Raw genomic sequence first — 23290 nt, forward strand, 5'->3', positions numbered from 1 at the left:
GGATCTGTTTAATGATTGTTGCAGTGTTCAGCTCCATTCACAATTCCTTTGATAATAAAAACAGTCCTTGCCCACATGCTGCAAGACCTGGCTAACATTCAGGCTTGTCTCTCAAGTGTGAGGCAATGAAAGAGAGTCTGGCTGTTTCCTCTTGATATTCAGTGGTGCTACCATCACAGAATCCCCTATCATCAACATTCTAAGTTGCCCATTGACCAGAAACTGAACTAGAACAGCCACATGAATATCTAGGACAGCAGATCTGAGGCTAGGTATTCTACACCTTCTGCACTGTAAATTCTATGAAAAAGATACATCAAATGGCTTGCCTCCCTACTCCATTATCCACAAAAGTCAATTCAGGAATGTATTGTAATACTTGTGACGATGGATGCAGCTGCAAAAAAACACACTCGAAGCTGAATAACATCCATGACAATACAGTCTGCCTGATCATTCCCTCCACCACAATGCACTGTTGTAGCTACATTGTGTGCTGTCTACAGGATGCGCTACCGCAACTCGCCAATGCTTCCTCAACAGCACCTCCAAAACCAGCGATCTCAACCACCTAGAAGGACAATGGTAGTGGGTACAAAGAAATGTACAGCACAGAAACAGGCCCTTTGGCCCTCCAAGCCTGTGCTGACCATGCTGCCCATCTAAACTAAAATCTTCTGCACTTCCGGGGTCCGTACCCCTCTATTCCCATCCTATTCATGTATTTGTCAAGATGTCCCTTAAACATCACTATCATCCCTGCTTCCACTACCTCCGGCAGTGAGTTCCAGGCACCCACTACCCTCTGTGTAAAAAAACTTGCCTTGTACATCTTCTCTAAACCTTGCCCCTCGCACCTTAAATCTATGCCCCCTAGTAATTGACCCCTCTACCCTGCGAAAAAGCCTCTGACTATCCACTCTGTCTCTGCCCCTCATAATTTTGTAGACCTCTATCAGGTCGCCCCTCAACCTTCGTCGTTCCAGTGAGAACAAACCAAGTTTATTCAACCGCTCTTCATAGCTAATGCCCTCCATACCAAGCAACATCCTGGTAAATCTCTTCTGCACCCTCTCTAAAGTCTCCACATCCTTCTGGTAGTGTGGCGACCAAAATTGAACACGATACTCCAAGTGTGGCATAACTAAGGTTCTATACAGCTGCAACATGACTTGCCAATTCTTATGCTCAATGCCCCGGCCAATGAAGGCAAGCATGCCATATGCCTTCTTGACTACCTTCTCCACCTGTGTTGCCCCTTTCAGTGACCTGTGGACCTGTACACGTAGATCTCTCTGACTGTCAATACTCTTTGAGGGTTCTCCCATTCACTGTATATTCCCGACCTGCATTACACCTTCCAAAATGCATTACCTCACATTTGTCCGGATTAAACTCCGCCTGCCATCTCTCCGCCCAAGCGTCCAAACGATCTAAATCTTGCTGTATCCTCTGACAGTCCTCATCGCTATCCGCAATTCCACCAACTTTTGTGTCATCTGCAAACTTACTAATCAGACCAGTTACATTTTCCTCCAAATCATTTATCTATACTACAAACAGCAAAGGTCCCAGCACTGATCCCTGCGGAGCACCACTAGTCACAGCCCTCCAATCAGAAAAGCACCCTTCCATTGCTACTCTCTGCCTTCTATGACCTAGCCAGTTCTGTATCCATCTTGCCAGCTCACCCCTGATCCCGTGTGACTTCACCTTTTATACCAGTCTGCCATGAGGGACCTTGTCAAAGGCCTAATTGAAGTCCATATAGACAACATCCACTGCCCTACCTGCATCAATCATCTTTGTGACCTCTTCGAAAAACTCTAAGTTAGTGAGACACGACCTCCCCTTCACAAAACCGTGCTGCCTCTCGCTAATACATCCATTTGCTTCCAAATGGGAGTAGATCCTGTCTCGAAGAATTCTCTCCAGTAATTTCCCTACCACTGACATAAGGCTCACCGGCCTGTAGTTCCCTGGTGTTATAACCTGCCTGCTTACCATTGGCTGGGGACTAATGATAATCCCACAATCCTGTGGGAGTATGAGCTTCCCCAATGAGGGGGGCGGAGAAACCATTAGTAAACCCAATGTATAAATAAAGCTGGCCAATTTGGCACCAGCAGGAAGGAGTGTGCAGCAAGGGAAGTTGCTGCTGCTGTTATATATATATATATATATATATATATATATTAATATTATATATGTTATTGTAAATAAATGTTATTACTTTGTATCCTTAAAACTCGTGCTGGATTCTTCGTGGCCCTCACAAAACTCGTGACGAGGGTTAAAGTGAATAGCTTTCTACACTGCTGAAGCCACCTCCCTGGATTTTTGTTGGATACAGGTTGGAAGTTGTTTTCTATTATGCCATGCCTCTGTACGGACGTTTGGATGTTTTTGATGCTGCGCTGGAAAGCTGGAACCAGTACGCACAACGGATGCGTTACTATTTCCGGGCAAATAATATCACAGAAAACGAGTGCCAGTTGGTCACATTGCTCACCGCCTGCGGCCCGCATACGTTTGGGGTGATTAGGAGCCTTACGTACCCAGCTGCACCGGACACCAAAACGTTTGATGAACTTGTGAATATAGTGGGGCAACATTTTAACCCAACCCCGTCCACGATAGTCCAGCGTTATCGGTTTAATACCGCTGAGAGGACCCCTGGAGAATCCCTTGCCGATTTTCTATCCAGGCTACGCAGGATTGCGGGTACTGTGACTATGGTGAGACCTTGTCAGAAATGTTTCGCGACCGTTTGGTTTGCGGTATTAACAATGCGGCCACCCAGAGAAAGTTGTTAGCTGAGCCAACATTGACTTTTCAACATGTCATTCAAATAGTATTGTCCCGAGAGAGTGCAGGAGCTACAGGGAATGGAAGTGCATGCCTTGGGGCGCAACCCCTTCCGTCCGAAAACGTCCCCCCGCACTCCTGCGGTACCTTGGGCGAGGCGACGTCCGGATCGACGCCAGTGGCCGTCGGACATTCCTCCCCAAAGGGAGCCTTCTCCAGAACCATTGGATGGGGAGCCATGTCCCTGTCAGACTTGTAGGCGCCAACCCCGTCGCGGACGCCGGTCCTGGGGGCGCCAGAGGCACCGCCGTTCCGACCGAAACTGGGACCAGCCCAGGGGCCGTACCTTCCATGTGGATGAACCTGCGGCGACTACTCCTGAGGATGTGGAGATGGAGGACGACTGCCTGCAGCTGCATTGTGTGGCAGCTCCCCGTGTGGCCGCCATTAAGGTGACAGTACGGGTCAATGGTCACCCGCTTGAGATGGAGTTGGACACTGGCGCAGCGGTCTCCGTGAATGCCCAGAGGACATTCGACCGCATCAAGCAGGGTATACAGACCCTTACATTAACCGACTCACAGGCCAGGTTGGCCACCTACACAGGGGAACCACTGGACATTGCAGGAACTACAATGACCCCTGTTGTTTATGGACGCCAGGAGGGGCGTTTCCCACTTATCGTGGTGCGCGGCCATGGGCCCAGCCTGTTGGGTCGGGACTGGTTGCGCCATTTGCGGTTGCAATGGCAGCACATCCTCCAAACAGTTTCTGAAGGGTTGACTGAGGTGCTAGGACGATACCCAGGTATTCCAGCCTGGTTTGGGGAAAATAAAAGGGGCCGTAGCCCCTATCCAAGTCGAACCAGGAGCCACGCCGCGCTATTTCCGGGCACGCCCAGTGCCTTACGCCTTGCTCGAGAAAGTAGAAGGGGAGCTCACTCGTTTGGAGAGTTTGGGTATTATCAGGCCCGTCCGTTTTGCTGACTGGGCAGCACCAATTGTACCTGTCATGAAGCCAGATGCCACAGTTCGCTTGTGTGGCGACTATAAACTTACAGTGAATACGGCTTCCCGACTCGACCGATATCCAATGCCTCGCATAGAGGATCTCTACGCGAAGCTTGCAGGCGGACCCTCGTTCACAAAATTAGATATGAGTCACGCCTACCTACAGTCGGAGCTGGACCTTGCCTCCCAACCATATGTAATGATTAATACACACCGGGGCCTGTATGAATATACACCATTGCCCTTTGGAGTATCCTCTGCCTGCGCTATTTTTCAACGTGTTCTGGAGGGCATTTTGAGAGGTTTACAACGTGTCGCTGTCTACTTAGATGACGTTTTGAATACAGGGACGTCGGAGCAGGAACATTTGGAAAATCCGGAGGCTGTCCTTAGACGCTTTTCGGAGGCTGGAGTCCGTTTACGTCGCACAAAGTGCGTATTTCAGGCAAAGGATGTAGTCTACCTAGGTTATTGGGTGGACCGCAATGGTTTGCACCCCGTCGCAGAGAAGGTGCGTGCGATTCAACAGGCCCCCGCCCCGACTGACACTTCGCATCTTCGTTCTTTTCTCGGTCTCGTAAACTATTACGGGAAGTTCCTCCCCAATCTGGCAACTACGCTGGCCCCGTTGCACCTTCTGCTAAAGAAAAATCACACCTGGGTTTGGGGTCAGCTGCAAGAAACCGCTTTCCGGCGGGTAAAGCAACAATTGTCGTCGTCTGGGTTACTAACCCACTATGATCCTGGAAAGCCTTTGCTCGTCACATGTGATGCATCCCCATATGGTATTGCGGCCGTCCTGTCCCACAAGATGGAGAACGGGGCCGAGCGACCGATAGCTTTCGCCTCCCGCACATTGACTGCAGCGGAGAAAAAGAACGCGCAGATCGAGAAGGAGGGCTTGGCAGTGGTTTTTGCGGTGAAACGCTTCCACCAGTACATGTATGGCCACCATTTCACTATCGTGACTGATCATAAGCCTCTGTTGGGACTTTTCCGAGAGGATAAGCCAATACCGCCCATTACTTCCGCACGGATCCAGCGCTGGGCTTTGTTGCTCGCTGCATACGAGTATTCTCTGGAGCACAAACCAGGAACGCAGATAGCAAATGCCGACGCACTGAGCCGATTGCCTTTATCGACCGGCCCCATGTCGACCCCCACGACCGGTGAGGTGGTTGCAACCCGAAAGTTTATGGACACCTTGCCTGTCACGGCATCACAGATCCGTGAGTGGACCCAGACGGAGCCAGCCCTGTCAAAGGTTCGGCACATAGCCCTGTATGGTGGGCAGCATAGACAGCTCCCAGGTGAGTTGCGGGCATTTTTCCTCCAAGCGGTCAGAATTCAGCGTGGAAGACGGCATCCTCTTGTTGGGGACGCGTGTGATTGTCCCGGAAAAAGGCCAGGAGCTGATACTAAGAGACTTGCACAATGGGCATCCAGGTGTGACCAAAATGAAAATGTTGGCCCGGAGTTAGTCTGGTGGCCAGGCCTCGACACAGACATTGAGAAGGTGGCCCAAAACTGCTCCATTTGCCAGGAGCATCCGAAGCTTCCGCCGGCTGCGCCCCTACATCACTAGGAATGGCCAGGGCGGCCTTGGGCGCGCTTACATGCAGATTTCGCAGGCCCTTTTCAAGGATCCATGTTCCTTCTGTTAATCGACGACCAGTCTAAATGGCTAGAGGTGCATAAGATGCAGGGGACAAAGTCCTGCGCAACAATTGAAAAGATGCGTTTGTCTTTTAGTACGCATGGCCTCCCCGAGGTGCTGGTCACGGATAACGGCAGTCCATTCACGAGTGAGGAGTTTGCGAGGTTTATAAAGATGAACGGCATACGCCATATCCGCACTGCCCCTTACCACCCAGCTTTAAATAGGTTGGCAGAGCACGCAGTGCAGACATTCAAAAGAGGCCTAAAGAAGCAGTCTTCCGGATCAATGGACACGAGACTGGCTCACTTTTTGTTTTCGTATAGGACCACCCCCCATGCGGTGACTGGGATAGCTCCCGCAGAACTCCTAATGGGCCGGAGACTTCGCACCCGCCTTAGTATGGTTTTCCCGGACATTGGCGCAAAAGTACGCCGCACACCAGAACGGCAGGGACAGGGGTTTTCTCGGCATCGGCCGATTCGGCAGTTTGCGCCCAGTGACCCAGTGTTCGTTCGGAATTTTGCTGGTGATGCCCAGTGGGTTCTTGGTGTAATCCTTCACCAAACAGGCCCTATATCTTACCAGGTGCAAGCCCAGGGTCGTCTCCAGCGCAAACATGTAGACCACGTTCGGTCCAGAAGACTATCCCCTCCAAAGATTCCCCGGAGCTCATTTCTACAGCCGCAGAGACAAGGGAAGGTAGTCCTCACAGTCTTCCACTGGTGCCTCACTCAAAGCCTGCGCAGGTCATTACAGAACCGAATGGAGATAGAGACGCTGACATGACGGAGGCAGCAGACTCTGACTCCGAGATGGAGACACAGGACGCATCAGAGGGGGAATCCTCGGGTCCACGGGCCGTGGATGTACAACCGTTATGCCATTCATCACGGAAGCGCCGGTCTCCGTCTCGTTACACGCCGCCTCATGCAGCGCCACGTGCAAATGGTGTCCGTCCTGCGGCAAAACGAGTCCGACGCCCTCCTTTGCCAGGGTCTTCGGTGGATTCCTTGGACTTTGGGGGGGAGGGATGTTATAACCTGCCTGCTTACCATTGATTGGGGACTAATGACAATCCCACAATCCTGTGGGAGTATGAGCTTCCCCAATGAGGGGGGCAGAGAAACCATTAGTAAACTCCATGTATAAATAAAGCTGGCCAGTTTGGAACCAGCAGGAAGGAGTATACTGCAAGGGAAGTTGCTGCTGTATATATATATATATATATATATATATATATATATATATGTGTTATTGTAAATAAATGTTATTACTTTGTATCCTTAAAACTTGTGCTGGATTCTTCGTGGCCCTCACAAAACCTGGATTATCCTTGCTACCCTTCTTAAACAGAGGAACAACATTGGCTACTCTCCAGTCCTCCGGGTCATCACATGAAGACAGTGAGGATCCAAAGATTTCTGTCAAGGCCTCAGCACTTTCCTCTCTAGCCTCCTTCAGTATGCTGGGGTAGATCCCATCAGGCCCTGGGGACTTATCTACCTTAATATTTTTCAAGACGCCCAACACCTTGTCTTTTTGTATCTCAATGTGACCCAAGCTATCTACACACCCTTCTCCAAACTCAACATCCACCAATTCCATCTCTTTAGTGAATACTGATGCAAAGTATTCATTTAGTGCCTCGCCCATTTCGTCTGGCTCCACACATAGATTCCCTTGCCTGTCCTTCAGTGGGCCATCCCTTTCCCTGGCTACCCTCTTCCTTTTTATGTACGTGCAAAATGCCGTGGGATTTTCCTTAACCCTATTTGCCAATGACTTTTCGTGACCCCTTTTAGCCCTCCTGACTCCTTGCTTAAGTTCCTTCCTACTTTCCTCACAGGGCAACAAAATCACTTTCATGTCACATACTGTCCCGACTTCAACAAATATTGCTGTTTCTTCATTGTCACTTGCTCAAAATTCTTGTACTCAGTGTCTCAGTGATGGGCAGGCTGCGACCCATCTTGGTTCTGAGTGCGGCCCATGAGTCATATTGTTAACCATTTCCCATGTGCAGGGTTGTCACATTCTGCTGATTTCTGTCTTTTTTTCCTACCTATATGAAGTGATACGCATGTAAAGCAAGGGCAGGCAAAGTGAAATGCATGCTGATTGCACACAACATTGACTGAGAGTCGTGCACTCCCTCTGCGTCTGAAGTGCAAATATTTATTTTGTACTTGCTATTTGAAGTTGACAGTTTTAATATAAATGATTAAGCATTTTCTATAACTCTTAATGACATTTTTGGCATATATTAAATGTATTTAATATTATTCATGGGGTCATGGTAAGTGAACAAGCCTGATTTTAATATTCCGTCCCATTGAGATGAAGGTCGGGCCATGCAGCCCACTCACTAGCCTAGGTTGCCCATCACTGCTTTACCTAATAGAATTGTTGTCACACTTCACTATATGGATGGCGGCAGCAAATAAGACTTTAAACTCCCACCTTCTTGAGGGAAGCTGGAGATAGGCAATGTGTAGGCCTTACTCGTGATGAGCATATCCAGCGAATTAATTTTTTAAAATGTTACTGTCATTTGGGCCTCTAGCTAACTTTGAGAATCCTTTGGTTGGTTGGACTTTAAAGGCTAACAATAGGGCAGGAATAGATCATATATAATTCCTTCCTCAGTGTTCTTTGTCAGATACAATTAATCTGCTGAGCAATAAATCTGTTACGTTTATCCAGATCCATTTCCAAGCTTTTTACGTTGTTTGGCATGAAGCAGTCTGGTTGTGGATTAGCATTAAATAAATGGTCTTGAAGTTTCTGCATTATTTCTGTCCAGCTAACAGCGTAATTTGGTGGGATCAAATGAAATAGTGCAAATAATTGTGAAATTTTAAACATTTAAACAAGTTGTGCGATTACAATTTAACATTTGAGAATCCGTGCCCTCTTAAGGTGGTTCAAAAGTCCCTTCATCCAAAGTGAACCCCCTGCCCACAGAACTGGCCATGCCCCCATGTAAGAAGGCAGATCTTTCAATTATACCCATTCAGGGATGTTTGTCACATTGCACTCACTTTCTCGGGTGAAAGGTTAGCCACGGGTATACAAACACATCATTAACAATCTGGACCAGTCAGTTGAAGCCAATTTAAAAAGTAAAGCCAAGGGCATGAAATTTATGATTGACCGGGAGGCACAATGGTTAGCACTGTTGCCTCAAGGTGGCAGAGACCCAGGTTGAATTCCGGCCTTGGGTGACTGGAGTTTGCACTTTCTACCCGTGTCTTCGAGGATTTCCTCCGGGTGCTCCGGTTTCTTCCCACCAAAAATGTGCAGGTTAGGTGGGGTTATTGGGTTATGGGGATTGGGCAGGGAGTAGGTCTAGGTCGGGTGCTCTTTCAGAGGGTCGGTGCAGAATCAATGAGCCGAATAGCCTCCTGCACTGTAAGGATTCTATGATTTGCCCTGGACTAATGCTGATCAATCAGTTACAAAATCAATTTTAAAAAATGTTGAGAAAGGAGTTCCACTTTTCTGTGTGTTGCTCAAGGTTGCCCTAATTCAATCGTGAAACTCCCCTGCTTGATTGGGCTAGCATGGGATATTTAATGTTTGGACTTTTGTTAATTATTTCTGCAGAATATTCAGCATAAGTTTCACCTCTAAAACTGGCACAGTGCCTTTTGGGTGAAATGTGTTGACAGTGACAGTGTCCCATGTTGTAGGGAGCACATGCCCTTCCAGCCCCTGCATAGGTATCCCCGGAATCCGCCAAGGATCTGTCCTTAACTCCCTCCTCTTTCTCATCTACTTCCTCATGACTGCAGTGTCTGAAGATTGGGGTCAGTTTGCAAATGTCTGTTGAAACCATCCAACAACTGCTACCACTATCTTTCTCAACTCTTGCCCTTCCTGTTTCATATCCAGTAGGGTGAACTGACATTTGCTCCTATTAACCATCAGGAAGACTGAAATCATAATTTTATGTCTCCACCACAACCTGGATGCATGTCATTAACCAGACTGTAACTTTAATGTTGTATTTAACCCTGTCCTCAGCTTCTGACCAATGTTCTCTCCATCATAAAGACTGCTTTCTTCCACTTCCATGATTCACCAGCCTTGCCGTAGCCCTTCTGCTGCTGAGACGCTTTTCACTTACATACTCATCTATTCCAGAGCCCTCCTGACTAGCTTCCCATTCATCAAGCTCTGTCAATATCAGCTCATCCAATATTCTACTGCTCATAACCTGACCTATATCAGCGTTTTGACTGTACCATCCTCCTCTAATTTCTCTCTGTTGTTAACCAGCTTGGTGGGACTGCTCTGATCCCCTTCCATTCTTACCTAGCTACTCAGCCAGAGAATCACTTGCTCTGGCTTCTCCTCCTCCTCCTGCCCCACCATTACCTCTGATGTCTGTCAAAGATGTATCCTTGATCCCCTCCTATTTCTCATCAAATGCTGCCCTCGGCAACATCAGTCAAAGGCACATTGTTCATGTTCATTTTCACATGTTAACTGACGGCACCTAGCTCTACTTCCCCACCACCTTTTTCGACTCCTCCACTGTTACTAAGCTACCAGACTACTGATCTGATATCCAGCACTGGATGGAGCAGAAATTTCCTCTAATTAAATATCAGGAATACTGAAGACATGGTTTTCAGTCCCTGCTCAAAACTCTGTTCCCTGGCCACTAGCTTCATCCTTTTCACTGGCAACATTGAAACATTGGAATGTAGAAAAGGGGAGCAGCAGTTGGTGATTTAATGCTTTGAACCTGCTCCACCATTAAATTAGATGTGGCTGACCTTCTACCTCAATGTCATTTTCCTGCACTATCCCCATATCCCTTGAAGTCTTTACTATCTAGAAATCTATTGATCTCTGTCTTTAATGTACTCAATAGCCAAGTCTCCACAGGCCTCTGGGATAGAACATTCCAAAGATTTACCATCCTTTGAAGAAATTCCTCCTCAGTCCTAAAAGGGGCAGCCCATCATCTGAGACTGCTACTTGTGTCCGAACTCTCACCTAGTCCTGTTCCCCTGTCACCCCTATTCTCACTGACCTAAATTAACTCCCAGTCAAGCAACCTCCCTGGTTCTCAACCCTCCATGACTTTGCCCGTCAATATCTCTCTAATCTCCTCCAGCCCTACAACCCTTGGAGATGCCTGTGCTCCTTCTGGCATTTTATGGAGCAATTATAATTGCCTTCAGTTTCCTATGGCTAAAGCTCTGGAATTCCCTTCATGTATTTCTCTGCCTCTCTCCTTTGCTTTCCTCTTTTTAAAACCTACCTCTTTGGTCAAACCTTTGGTAATCTAACCTAATTTCCCCTTCTGTGGCATAGTCATATCTTGTTTTACAATGCTCTATTAAACATCTAAGGACGTTTCATTACATTAAAGGCACTATATAAATATGAACTGTTGTTTATTTTTCTGACTGTTCATGGCGATCTTATTATCAGCCAAATTTATGTCTCCACAATCAAAATTAATTATGCTGATTTAGTTTCCATTTGATGTGTCATTTGTTTAATTGCAATAATTTTACGCAATTTTTTCTTCATCTTCTACTAAGGGTTAGCTCAAAAGGCTAGATGGTTAGTGTGTGGTTCAGAATAACATCAACAGCACAGATTCAATTCCTAATCCAGCTGAGGTAGACATGGGTCCTGTTTCCATGCCCTGCCCCTGACAGTGGAAGGCAATAGAAAACCGCCGCTGAAAAAGTAGCCAAGGATGAAGCATCAACATACAATGTGCCAAGAACCTGCCTTTGGATCCCACACACATGGATGAATGAGTTGTCTACTGAACAGTTGATAGCCTTGATCCACTGTAGTTCCTCATACTGCCATAACCGGTCCACAGCAGATGCCATCTCCCTGGCCCGACATCCCCGGAGCATCTCGACAACAAGGACTCCTACATCAGACTCCTGTTCATTGACGACAGCCCTGCTTTCAACGTCATAATCCCAGCCAAGCTCCTATCAAAGCTCCAAAAAGTAGGACTTGGCTCCTCCCTCTACAACTAGATCCTCGACTTCCTGACCCATAGACCACAATCAGTAGGGATGAACAACAACTCCTCCAAGATAGTCCTCAGTACCCCACAAGGCTGCATTCTTAGCCCCCTATTATAATCCCTATACACACACGACTGTGTGGCAAAACTTGGCTCCAACTCCACATCTACACGTTTGCTGATGACACGACTGTAGTGGGTTGGACCTTGAACAATAATGAGTCAGAGTACAGGAGGGAGATAGACAACCTAGTGGAGTGGTATAACGACAACAATTTCTCCCCCAATGTCGGCAAAACTAAAGAGCTGGCATTGACTTCAGGAAGCAAAGTACTGTATACACCCCTTTCTGCATCAATGGTGCCAAGGTGGAGGTGGTTGATAGCTTCAAATTCCTAGGTGTGCACATCACCAACAATCTGTCCTGGTCCACCCACATCGACTCTACGACCAAGAAAGCACAACAACACCTATACTTTTCAGGAAATTAAGGAAATTCAGCATATCCACATTGACTCTTACCAATTTTTACAGATGCACTGTAGAAAGCATCCTATCTGCTGCATCACAGCCTGGTATGGCAACTGCTCGGCCCAAGAAAGTAAGAAACTACAGACAGTCGTGAACACTGACCAGTCCATCACGCGAACCTGCCTCCCATCCACTGACTCTGTCTACGTCTCCCTTTCCTTGGGAAAGTGGGCAGCGTAATCAAAGACCCCTCCCACCCAAGGTATTCACTCTTCCAACTTCTTGAATCAGGCAGAAGATACAAAAGTCTGAGAACAAACACTAACAGATTCAAAAACGGTTTCTTCCCTGCTGTTGCCAGTCTCCTGAATGACCCTCGTATGGACTTATCTGAACTTGTTAAACACCTTCTCTGCTGAGTAGTACTGCTCTCCTGTATGCTTCACCTGATGCCTGTGTCTATGTATTTACAATGTGTATTTACGTATGCCCTATGTTTTTTTCATGTATGAAATTATCTGTCTGGACTGTATGCAGAACAATACTTTTCTCTGTATCTAGGTAAACGTGACAATAAAACAAATCCAAATCCCAATCCAGTACTTTGGTCCAGTTTGTTCAATTTAGACTTCACTTCTAAAGGTCAGAATTTTCACGATCCTCTTTTTGTGTTTCTGCAGGTTATCATACCAGAAGGATGTGACTCAGAAACTAATGCAGTTGCTCAATCAGACGTGCTTGGTGAAGTTAATAATGTTAACTTTGAGGACCTGCCAACTCATAATAAAGTTAAAGTACTTGAAACCAGTCCTGATGTAATTATTGAAGAGCAATATGATGACAGCCTAGATGAGAACGATAATGGAACAAGTGCGAAAATCGTACTTGATGGAAGTGTTGGCGAGATAAACTTCAGTCCTTCAGAAAAGGGTGAGATTATCTTGGTCAGTTAAATGTTTCTGAATTTAATAAATGGTTGTTATTTTAGCCTGCAACTTGTGTCACTTCAGGAAGTAAATAATTGGAAGGTATTGTTCAATTTTGTGTTATTGTGATATGCCAACTACGCGTTGGAAAAGCTACAGCCATTTAAGTGGTGATTTACTGTTAGATATCTAACCTATTGTAAGAATAAATTTTTATGTCTATAGCACAATCTTGCCTAGAATGTTTTGATAAATGTGTAGAGAAGCACAAAAGCTTTTTTTAAATATAAACTTGAGAGGTTGATAGTGTTCTGCATTTTAACAACTTGGTTTGTTTATTTCCACCTTGAACCACTTGTAGCTTGGGGGCAGGGAGGGGGGGGACAACGGGGCGGGGGACAACAGGGGAGGAACCATAGACCGATCCAGAGGGCAATGAAATGCACGCAGAGTCAGTTAAACGAAGGACAAACTAAACCTCTCTGTCTAATAAAGGAAATTAGCTCGGGCGAGAAAAATGTGATGTGTATAACTGTTTATAAATATGGGAAATGCCAATAAAAAGATATTTTTAAAAAAGGAATAGGAGCAGGAGAAGACTATACAGCCTATCCAGCCTGCTCTGCCATTATATATGGTCATGACTAATATTGGGCTTCAACTCCACTTTCCTGCCTGTTCCCCGTATCCTTTGATTCCCTGAGAGATCAAAAATATATCCATCTCAGCCTTTCAGTGATGGACATCCACAGCCCTTCGGGGTAGAAAATTCCAAAGATTCACCCTGAGTCGAAGTTTCTCTTCATCTCAGTCTTAAATGATCGGTCCTTCATCCAAGTGTACCACTTGAATCTTGATTTTCCAGCCAGGGGAAACAATGTCTCCGTGCCTACCCTATCAAGGACAGTCATAATCTTGAATGTTTCAATGAGATCACATCTCAATCTTCTAAATGCAAGCGAACATAGACCCAATCTACTTAGTACTTAGCTTCTCATCACAGACAACCCTGTCATCCCATAGATCAATCTACTGAACCTAACTATACTGCCTCCAATGCAAATATATCCATCCTTAAATATGGAGATCAAAATTGCTCATAGTAATCTAGGTATTGTCTCACCAAAGCCATGTAAAATTGTAGCAAACCTTCTTCATTCTTACTTCAATCCCTTTGCAATAAAGGCCAATATGTCATTTGTCTTTTTTAATTGCCTGCTGTACCTGCACTCCTTGTATAAGTACACTCAAGTCTGTGATAAACTATGGTGTAATCCACACTCTCAAGCTATCTTGGAGAGGGAAAATGTATTAAAAGAAGAAAAGGTGGCAGCAAAATCGGAACCATTGCATTGGTTATGATACTGGACTAGTAATCCAAACCTGTGCTCATGATCTAAGTCATGATTTCAAATCCCACCATGGCAGCTGGGGGTTTTAATCAATTATTTTATCATTATATTAAATATAATTTAGACACAACTACTTAAATACCTTGGTATATAGTGTATAAGCCATTGAAGGTGACAGAACAGGTTGACAGTGGGTAACAAGCATACAGTATCCTTCACTTTATTAATAGGGACTTTATTAATCGGGGTAAGAGGAAGGAGTTTATGTTGAACGTGTATGAGGCAATAGGTTAGCCTCCTGCGTTGTGACATTTTTATGATTCTGCCATTTTAAAATATTTTTTTTTTAAACTCTGGTGTGCCTTTACTGTCAATCCAGTTCTTGCTGACACCTGCATATTTTAGTACTTATGAATGGCCTCGATTTTAAAAATGTACGAGTTTTCAAATCCCTTTATTGTCTTTCCCTTCCCTATACTTTATCTTTTCCAGCTTCCCAAGCCCTCTGAGATGTCTGTTCTCTTCTAATTCTGGCCTCTTGATTTTAATTGCTCCATCATTCACAGCTGTGCCCACAGCTTTTGAGGCCCCGAGGTTAAGAGCTATGTTCTAAACCTCTCTGCTTCTCCTTTTAGACATTCCTTAAACCATACCTCCTTGACCAAGTTTTAATCATCCATCCAAATAATACACTATATGGCTCAATGTCAAATCACAGAATCGCAGAAATGTTGCTCTACAATGTTCCTGTTAAGTGCCTTGGTGTATTTTATTACATTACAAGTGCTCAATAAATAATATTTGATGCTGTGTGGAGAAAGCTTGCAGTTGAAGTTTAAGGTGCATGCTGTTAATTACTTCCTACATTCAAACAATAGTTACATTTGCTTTGTTGCTTGATAAGGCTATAAATAAATAAGTAATGTTCAAAATTCTAAGTAATGTAAATTGTATTGCTTTGCTGGATGTTTAGATTCGTTATCACGGAAGATTCTGTTAGTGGCAGAGTTTATATCAGTCTGATTAAGCCATAAAGAGTTCCTGGAAAGAACCAATGACGTTGTAAACATCCATCTCATTACAACCTTCATTTTGAAGATTGAGAATTGAAATTTGCATGGGAATTAGCACAAGATACTGAATGGTTCTACGTAAACTATTTCCATTTGGGAATTTGTGTTCCAGAATTATGTAATACAAAGTCATTCAGAATTCAATTACTTGGGTGATGAACTCAGAATTTACATGGGCCTTTACAGTATTTTTGAATAGAGCATTGTAGTTAACATTGGGTTGTAATTTCTATCCATCTTTCATCAGTGACTCGGATAAGTATTTATGGTGCAGCAACGAACATTATATTATTTGTACCATTTGCATTCAATCTTCAACTTCAAGCCATTTATTTCATTTATTAGATTATTTCTCCGCACACTTCCTGAATGTTTATCATAATGCAATAACATAAGAAATGGGAACAGAAGTGAGCAATATGTCATTTGAGTCTGGTCAATCATTCAGTCAGGTCATGGCTAACTTGGACTTCAAATCCACTTTTAGACCCAATCCCATATCCCTTGATTCCTTTTGAGTCCACAAATCTATACATTTGAGCCATGAATATAATTAATTAATAAATATTCACAGCCCTTTGAGTTAGAGAATTCCAAAGAATGACAGTCTTATGAGTGAAGAAACTTCTCGTCTTAGTATGCCCCGTTGTTCGAGGCTTTCTGATTAGAGAAGCATAGAATGTTAACATTCAGGCAAGCAAGCAATTGGGAAGACATATGGCATGTTGTCCTTTATTGCAATGGGGTTGGAACACAGGGCTAAGGAAGTATAAATTATGAGACCACACCTGGAAAACAGTTTTGGTTTCCATTCCAAAAGAAGGATGTACTTACCTTCAAGAGGGTGCAACAAAGGTTTTCGAGATTGATTACTTGTAAGAGTGGATTGTCCTATGAGAGGAGATTCTGTGGAATGGACCTATACTCTCTGGAGTTCAATGACTGAGATTTGATCTCATTGAGAAATATAAGATTTTGAAAAGATATGACAGTCTCACTGGGTTTCAGGATAAGAATATGGCCATTTACTAAGAGTTGACAAATTTCTTCACTCATCATTGAATGTTTCAAACTCTGTACCCCAGAGGGTGCACAGTGCTTAGTAATTTAGTATATATACGGCTGAGATCATTGCAGTTTTGGATAGTTAAGGAATTAAGGACTATGGCGAGAGGATGGTAGAGCATGCTATTTCCGCTCCTCTACCATTGGTAGCCAAACCTTTAACAGCATTGGCCCTTAGCGCCCTAAACCTCTGTGCCTTACTTTCTCGCTCTCGCTCTCTTTCTTGCACTGTCTCTCGCGCTCTCTCTCGCGTGCTCTCTCGCGCCCTCTCTCTCGCGCCCTCTCTCTCGCGCCCTCTCTCTCGCGCCCTCTCTCTCGCGCCCTCTCTCTCGCGCCCTCTCTCTCGCGCCCTCTCTCTCGCGCCTTCTCTCTCGCGCCCTCTCTCTCGCGCCCTCTCTCTCGCGCCCTCTCTCTCGCGCCCTCTCTCTCGCGCCCTCTCTCTCGCGCCCTCTCTCTCGCGCCCTCTCTCGCGCGCCCTCTCTCGCGCGCCCTCTCTCGCGCGCCCTCTCTCGCGCGCCCTCTCTCGCGCGCCCTCTCTCGCGCGCCCTCCCTCGCGCCCTCTCTCGCGCCCTTGTTCCGTACTGTAACCAATCACTACATGTCGATGTACTATTTGTCAATCTACTCTGTCGATTATTCTTTGTGTCCACTATGTATGTACTGTGCACATCCCCTTGGCCGCAAAATACTTGTCACTGTACTTTAATACATGTGACAATGTGACAATCAATCAATCAATCACTCTCACCCCCTCACCCACCCCATCACCTGCCCACTCGTCCGCTCCCTCACCAATTATTTCTTTCCAATTAAGGGGCAATTTAGCATGGCCAATCCACCTATTTCTTAATAGTGATTTGTTGTTTTATGAATGCAAAATTTAAATCAATCAGTTCAATGAAATCGGATAGGGAAAAATTGCTTGATATCAATGAGTCTTGCTGGAAATGTGATAAATTTTCTTGTTAAGATCCTCTATTTAACGCAGTTAGAGCAGAACTTCAGACCATTGTTTATACTGAATCAGGGCCGTTATTTAGGTTTCTTTGGTGTGGGTCCAGAAGTGATGGAGGATGAGTAAAAGAATTTGGGAAGTAGGTTCTAAGCTTTTTATCCAGGGTCTGTGAGCAAGTGCCTTTGATATAGATAAATAAACACTACAGCTGCATAAATATTTTTGGTGAACCGTAGTTTTTGTTAAACCTCCAGTAAAAACAGTAAAAAGGCAGTGTCTGTAATCATGTGTCTGCCTCTGAAGTAAAAGGGCACTTGAAAATTGTTTTGTCAAATGTTACCTCGGAAACCGGTCTAAAGTTCACATCTCAGCTTGTTGCGAAATCATTTGGAAAAATAAATTATTTATTCACTGTTGCAGTGTAATTCATAATAATGTAAATTAGATGGTTCTCCACACTTTAACTGCCATCCTTATAAGTGCAGGTGCAGTTTTAGTGGTTATTCTTCAGCTGAATATCAATTACAAGTAGGTTTTTCACAGGGGCTGAGACTTCTGAGTACGAATGCCATCAGATGTTCTTTTCTTAATCAAGCCCATTCGGTTTGTGCATAACCTTGTAAAGTGTTCTTTTTTCATTCTGCCACCACCACTTCTGTTCAAGCACAAGGCAAAATTGGAAAAATCTAGTCTAGCTGTATTTTAAGACTCATTCAGCGTGCACTCTTAGCAAACCCAGCTTCTCCAGTCAATGTATCAGCAACGGGCTTCTGTTCACGTTTCACCGCGCAGCTGTTTTCAAACAAGGTTATACCCAACTTTCTTGGTAGCTTTGAAATCTATTTGATGCATTAAAGCTTTCCGTGCTGAGCTTCAAACCGTTCAAATAACTCATGAGTTTGTGTAGTGACAAGTCATGTTGCTTTTTTTATTTGGCTATCTGGAAAATTGACTTTATTTCTCCCTCACTTGGGTTTGATGAAATTAACTTTGTCATGCAAGTTGACAAATCTTAAAGCTAATTATGCGACCATAGTATTTAATTAGATGGATGCCTCTATACACTGCACGAAGAAGGAATCATTTGTTCATGTTCCTTAGTGTATGCATTCACACTTGATTGTTTTGCTATACAGATCCAAAATTTGTTCACTTGGTTTTCACTTTCTTTTCCAACAATTAACTGGAAGGAACATGTCAAAGCAGTGTACAAACTTAACGTTGTTTCTTCACTTTTTCAGGCAGTGATTTTAATTACTGGCTACTAGTTGAATCATACAATTGACTAAAATTTGAAAGTTGCCTCATTGGCAGATGGTTACAATTTGAGGGTCTTTGCAGTATTGTCTTTAGGCCTCCAATACTCATTAATTTATGACTTCACTTACAAATAGAAGTTTTATCTAACTTGTACATGAACAAAAACAAAAATTGTTCTGTGGCCTAGTTTTATTTTGCAAAAGAAAAAAAGTGAAAATTCCTAATTATATGTAATTGTGATTTTTTAAAAAATTGATTTTGTAGCTGCTGGATTTAGCGGAATACAGCCCGTTGATAAGAGTGGCACCAGAATGCAAACTTCAAGACAAGCAAAACCTAGCGATATGGTAGTAAATGATTCAAGAATTCATCCAGTTCTTCAAAAAACTGGCAAGGTAAATACACGTGAAAATATTTTCTCCTTCTTTGTTTCATTCACCTACATGTGGCTAATAATCTGAAGTTACAGTAGCATGCAATGGAGCAGCATCAGAATTTTACATATAAAGTTAGGGCGCGTGCCCAACCTGAAAGCACATAATATTGCGCAAAAAGACGTTTGCCGTGATATTTCAGTTGACGGGTGCACCTACGAATTTGAAGTGTGCCTGCCGACAATAAAGAAACCAGTTTAAATTAATTAAACAGCAATTGACTGGGATTTTATGTTGCCTGTCTGATTAAATTATCGAAATGTGTTTTGCAAATCCAAGTACACGACATGTACCGGTTGCCCACTATCCACCTTTAATGTTACTAACCTAAAAACAGGTTAGTTAAACATGATTTTCCTTTCAGAAAATCATGTTGGCTTTGCCTGATCAAATCGTGATTATCCTGCTATAACCTTAATAATGGATTCTAATGGATGGCCCGGTGGCACAGTGGTTAGCACTGCCGCATCACAGCACCAGGGACCCGGGTTCAATTTCAGCTGTAAGTCACTGTCTGTATGGAGTTTGCACATTCTCACCATGTATGCAGGTTTCCTCCGGGCGCTCCCATTTCCTCCCACAGTCCAAAGATGTGCAAGTTAAGTGGATTGGCTATTCTAAATTGCTAAAGGTTGGTGGGGTTACGGGGATAGGGTGGGGGTCTATAGTTTCCTGCTTTCTGCCTTCCACCTTTCATAAACAAAGCTGGTAATTAGCTGTTTTCCAATCCACTGGAACATTTCCAGAGTCTAAGGAATTTTGGTTGAATATAACCAATACAGTTGCTACCTGGCTCCTGGCTGCCACTTCTTTTAAGATTCAGACCATTTGGTCCGGGGGACTTGTCAAACCTTTGGATTGAATGGTCTTTCTCGCATCCTTTCCCTGGTGATGGTGATTGTATTAAGTTCGTCCCCCTCCGTCGCCTCTTGATTTTCAAGACTATTTAGGGTCTTACATGGCGAAGACAGACACAAAAATACCTGTTTGACGCCTCCGCCATTTCTTTGTTTTCCATGATGAATTCCCAGATTCACTCTCAAGGACCAACACTTGCTTTTGTTACTCTTTTCCTATTCAATTACCTCCAAAAACTTTTACTGTCTGTTTTATATTACTAGCTAGCTTTCTCTCGCATTCTGCTTTCTGCCTCATTATTATCTTTTTAGTCATTCTTTGTTGGTGTCTAAAATCCATCCAATCTTCTGGCGTACTTTCCAGATTTGCAGTGTTTCTTTCAAATTAATGCTATCCTTAACTTTCATATTTACCACAGATGATGTATCCTTTTCAGAGACCTATCTTTCTCACTGGGATAAATCCTTTCTGAGTGTTATTAAAAATCTCCTTAAAAGATTGCGCTGCACTTCTACTGTGCTATCTTTAACCTGTTTTCCCAGTTTATCTTATCCAAATCTACCTTGATATTCTCATAGTTACATTCATTTAGGTTGAACACACTCGTCATGGATGCACACTCTTCCATTTAAAACTGAACATGAAATTCTATCATGTTGTGATCGCTGTCAATCGAGGCTTCTTTACAATGAGGTTATTGATTTAATCTTGACTGATTGCAAACCAGCATGTCTAGGATAGTCGACTCCCTGGTTGGCGCTAGAATGTACTGTTTTAAGAAATTGTCCCGAAAACACACTATGAACTCATTTTCCAGACTACCTTTGCCAATCTGATTTTGCCAACCTATATATACAGTCACCCTTGATTATCTCAGTATCTTTCTTATGCAATTATTTATTTGTGTATGCACTGTCCTACAGTGTAACTTCTGTTAGGGGGCTGACAAACAACTTCCACAAATGACCTCTTATCTTTACTATTTATTATCTCTATCTGAACTGATTCTACATCTTGCTCTTTCAAGCTAAGGCCTTCTTACTCTTGTGTTCCTAGGCAACCATTCCCAGCCATATTGATAGTGAATGCTTCAGTGATTGATTCAAATCTCAGTTGAATCAAGGATGTGGGCTGCTGAGTTAAGTTAGATTAATTAAAGTTGATCATAGCAATATTGAGATATCTTGTGCCCTTATATGGGTGTGAAATGTCCCACAGTGCTATTCAAAGTTGAGTTCTCGTGACGTGGCCAATTATAATCCCTCAACCAGCATCTGGTCATAAATCCCTTTACGAAAGCTCTTGGAGGGATAGGGTATTTTGTTCCCTACTATGCTTTGTTATAGTTCAAATTCTTAACTTTGTGGAGGATGGCTTATGAGCACCTACTACAGTTAAAAAGTAAACAATTTGTATAGATTTACAAATGAAATTTTGAATGCTTGTTCAAAACTGCTGTTGAGGATTTGCTTGTAAATCTGAAGATGACGAGTAAAGAATAATAGTGTTGTTATTCTCATATATATATATATAGGTCGTTTACATTGTGGAGAAGAAACATTCCAGAGCTGTGACCGGATTTATCAAACCATTGTCTGATAAAAACAGTGAACTCTACAATGAATTCTTCATGTTTTCACCTGTTGATCACAGAGTACCTAGAATTTTGATACCTTCAGAAGACTGTCCAAAAGATATAATGGCTAGGCCTGCAGATTATGGGAGCGTTCTTTTTATTTGTCGCATTGTGGACTGGAGGGATGACAGCAATTTTGCAGATGGGTATGAACAATTTGTTGAAATGTGCAAAATTTAAACTGAAATACGAACAATAATGTTGCATGAGAAATAGCATTTTCCACTATGGTGCCTTAAAGATGTTTCTTTAGCAGTATAATTCAATTTATTTATTGTCGACTAAATTAAAATCAATTTCCATAAGAAAATGATTTAATTTGGGCGAATGATAAAACCTGTGAGATAACAAACATAGAGGAAATGTTTGCTTTCTATTTGTACGTAAAAATAAATAGGAGCAGGAATTGCCCATTCAGCCCCTCAAACCTGCTCTCAATCAATACGATCTGCCTCAATTCCACTTTGATGCCTATCCCCCACAGCCATGACATTTGGCTCTTGTACACTTCACTGTTTATTTTAAATCTTTGCATTCTGTACAGCCTCTCCTCCACTATTCAACTCAATTGGACTGATGTCTCATTGATTCCACTTTTATTGATGCAATAGTAGCCAGAGCGTCTCTTGCACTGTTGCTTTTGAAATCCCTCAAGTATCTAATCTAGGCCTCTTCCTAATTCTTAAGCTTCATGCTATCCTTTTGTGACATTATCCAATGATTGGTTCCACATATATGCTGACAGCAGTTCTACATCATCTCTGACCTCTTCGACTGCCCTTGTGTTTCTAGCCATGATTACCTCCAATTAAACATGGAGAAGGACCACCTTTGGCTCCAACCACTGTCTCAGACATATTTGCAATATTTACAAACTTTGAATCTTATTTGACCCAGAACTGAACTTCTCACCACATATGCTCTCCATCAGAAAGACCACCTATTTTCACTTGTCTCTGCCACTGCTACAAAAAACAGCAATAACAACTGTATTTATACAGCAGTTTTAAATAATCAAATATCCTACAGTAAGATAAAATATGACATTGAGAAACAAAAGGTGATACTGGGTTGTGTTTAGTTGGTCCCACAGGAGTTCCGCTCATCAGGCAGAGAAGCAATGTGGAAGCCTAGCCCGTTCACTCTATTAAGTGCCCACATCGGGACTTTTTCGAGATTCAGGACCAAAGCAATGGAAGTCCCATCTGCTGAGTTGTCAGCCAATCAGAGGCCAGCAGCTTCCCATTGTCGTCAGGGCCTCCAGGAACAGTGTCAGCTTCCAATAATGCATCCACCAGAGGCCCAGGATTGCCAAGGAACCCCAGGCCAAAGTGAGTGAGGGTGGGATGGGGTTCGCAGTAGGAGGATCAGGTGGATTGGGAAGTTGGGGTGCTGTAGCTAAGGGCTGCAGGATGGCTTTCAGCACTTGACCCCCCCCCCCCCCCCACCCCATCCATGTCCTGCTGCTGGGCCCCTATTAACAAGATAGTCTCATCCCCAACCCCGAAAGGTCACTGGCAAAACTGAAATATTTTCTGGGCAACCTTCAGGATGTGTAGAAAAGCATTGTGGCTCCCATTTAATCCCTGAGCCACCACTGAATTGTTCGAGGTTGATGTTAGGAATAGTCGGACTTAATGATGGCATGGATATGTAGTTGGAAGCACATATTGGGATCAAGTATGGCACCAAAGTTGCAAACAGACTGACTTAATCTCAGACTGTTGCCAGAGAAGATGGATAGAGTCAATAGCTCAAGAACTGGGTTTGGA

The 23290-nt window shown here is 43.8% G+C and overlaps 1 protein-coding gene across 3 annotated transcripts in view; it reads left to right on the forward strand.

The window, feature by feature from the left end:
• The window catches only part of dis3l2 (DIS3 like 3'-5' exoribonuclease 2), a 426581-nt gene that overhangs the window by 153231 nt on the left and 250060 nt on the right, over nt 1–23290 (forward strand). For all 3 annotated transcript variants that reach the window (XM_072474282.1, XM_072474283.1, XM_072474285.1), the window contains 3 exons: nt 12640–12889; nt 18855–18985; nt 21417–21664. In XM_072474282.1, the coding sequence (XP_072330383.1) occupies nt 12640–12889; nt 18855–18985; nt 21417–21664 (629 nt within the window). The remainder of the gene's footprint in view (nt 1–12639; nt 12890–18854; nt 18986–21416; nt 21665–23290) is intronic.

Source organism: Scyliorhinus torazame, chromosome 14, assembly GCF_047496885.1.
Source record: "Scyliorhinus torazame isolate Kashiwa2021f chromosome 14, sScyTor2.1, whole genome shotgun sequence".
Taxonomy (NCBI): Eukaryota; Metazoa; Chordata; class Chondrichthyes; order Carcharhiniformes; family Scyliorhinidae; genus Scyliorhinus; species Scyliorhinus torazame.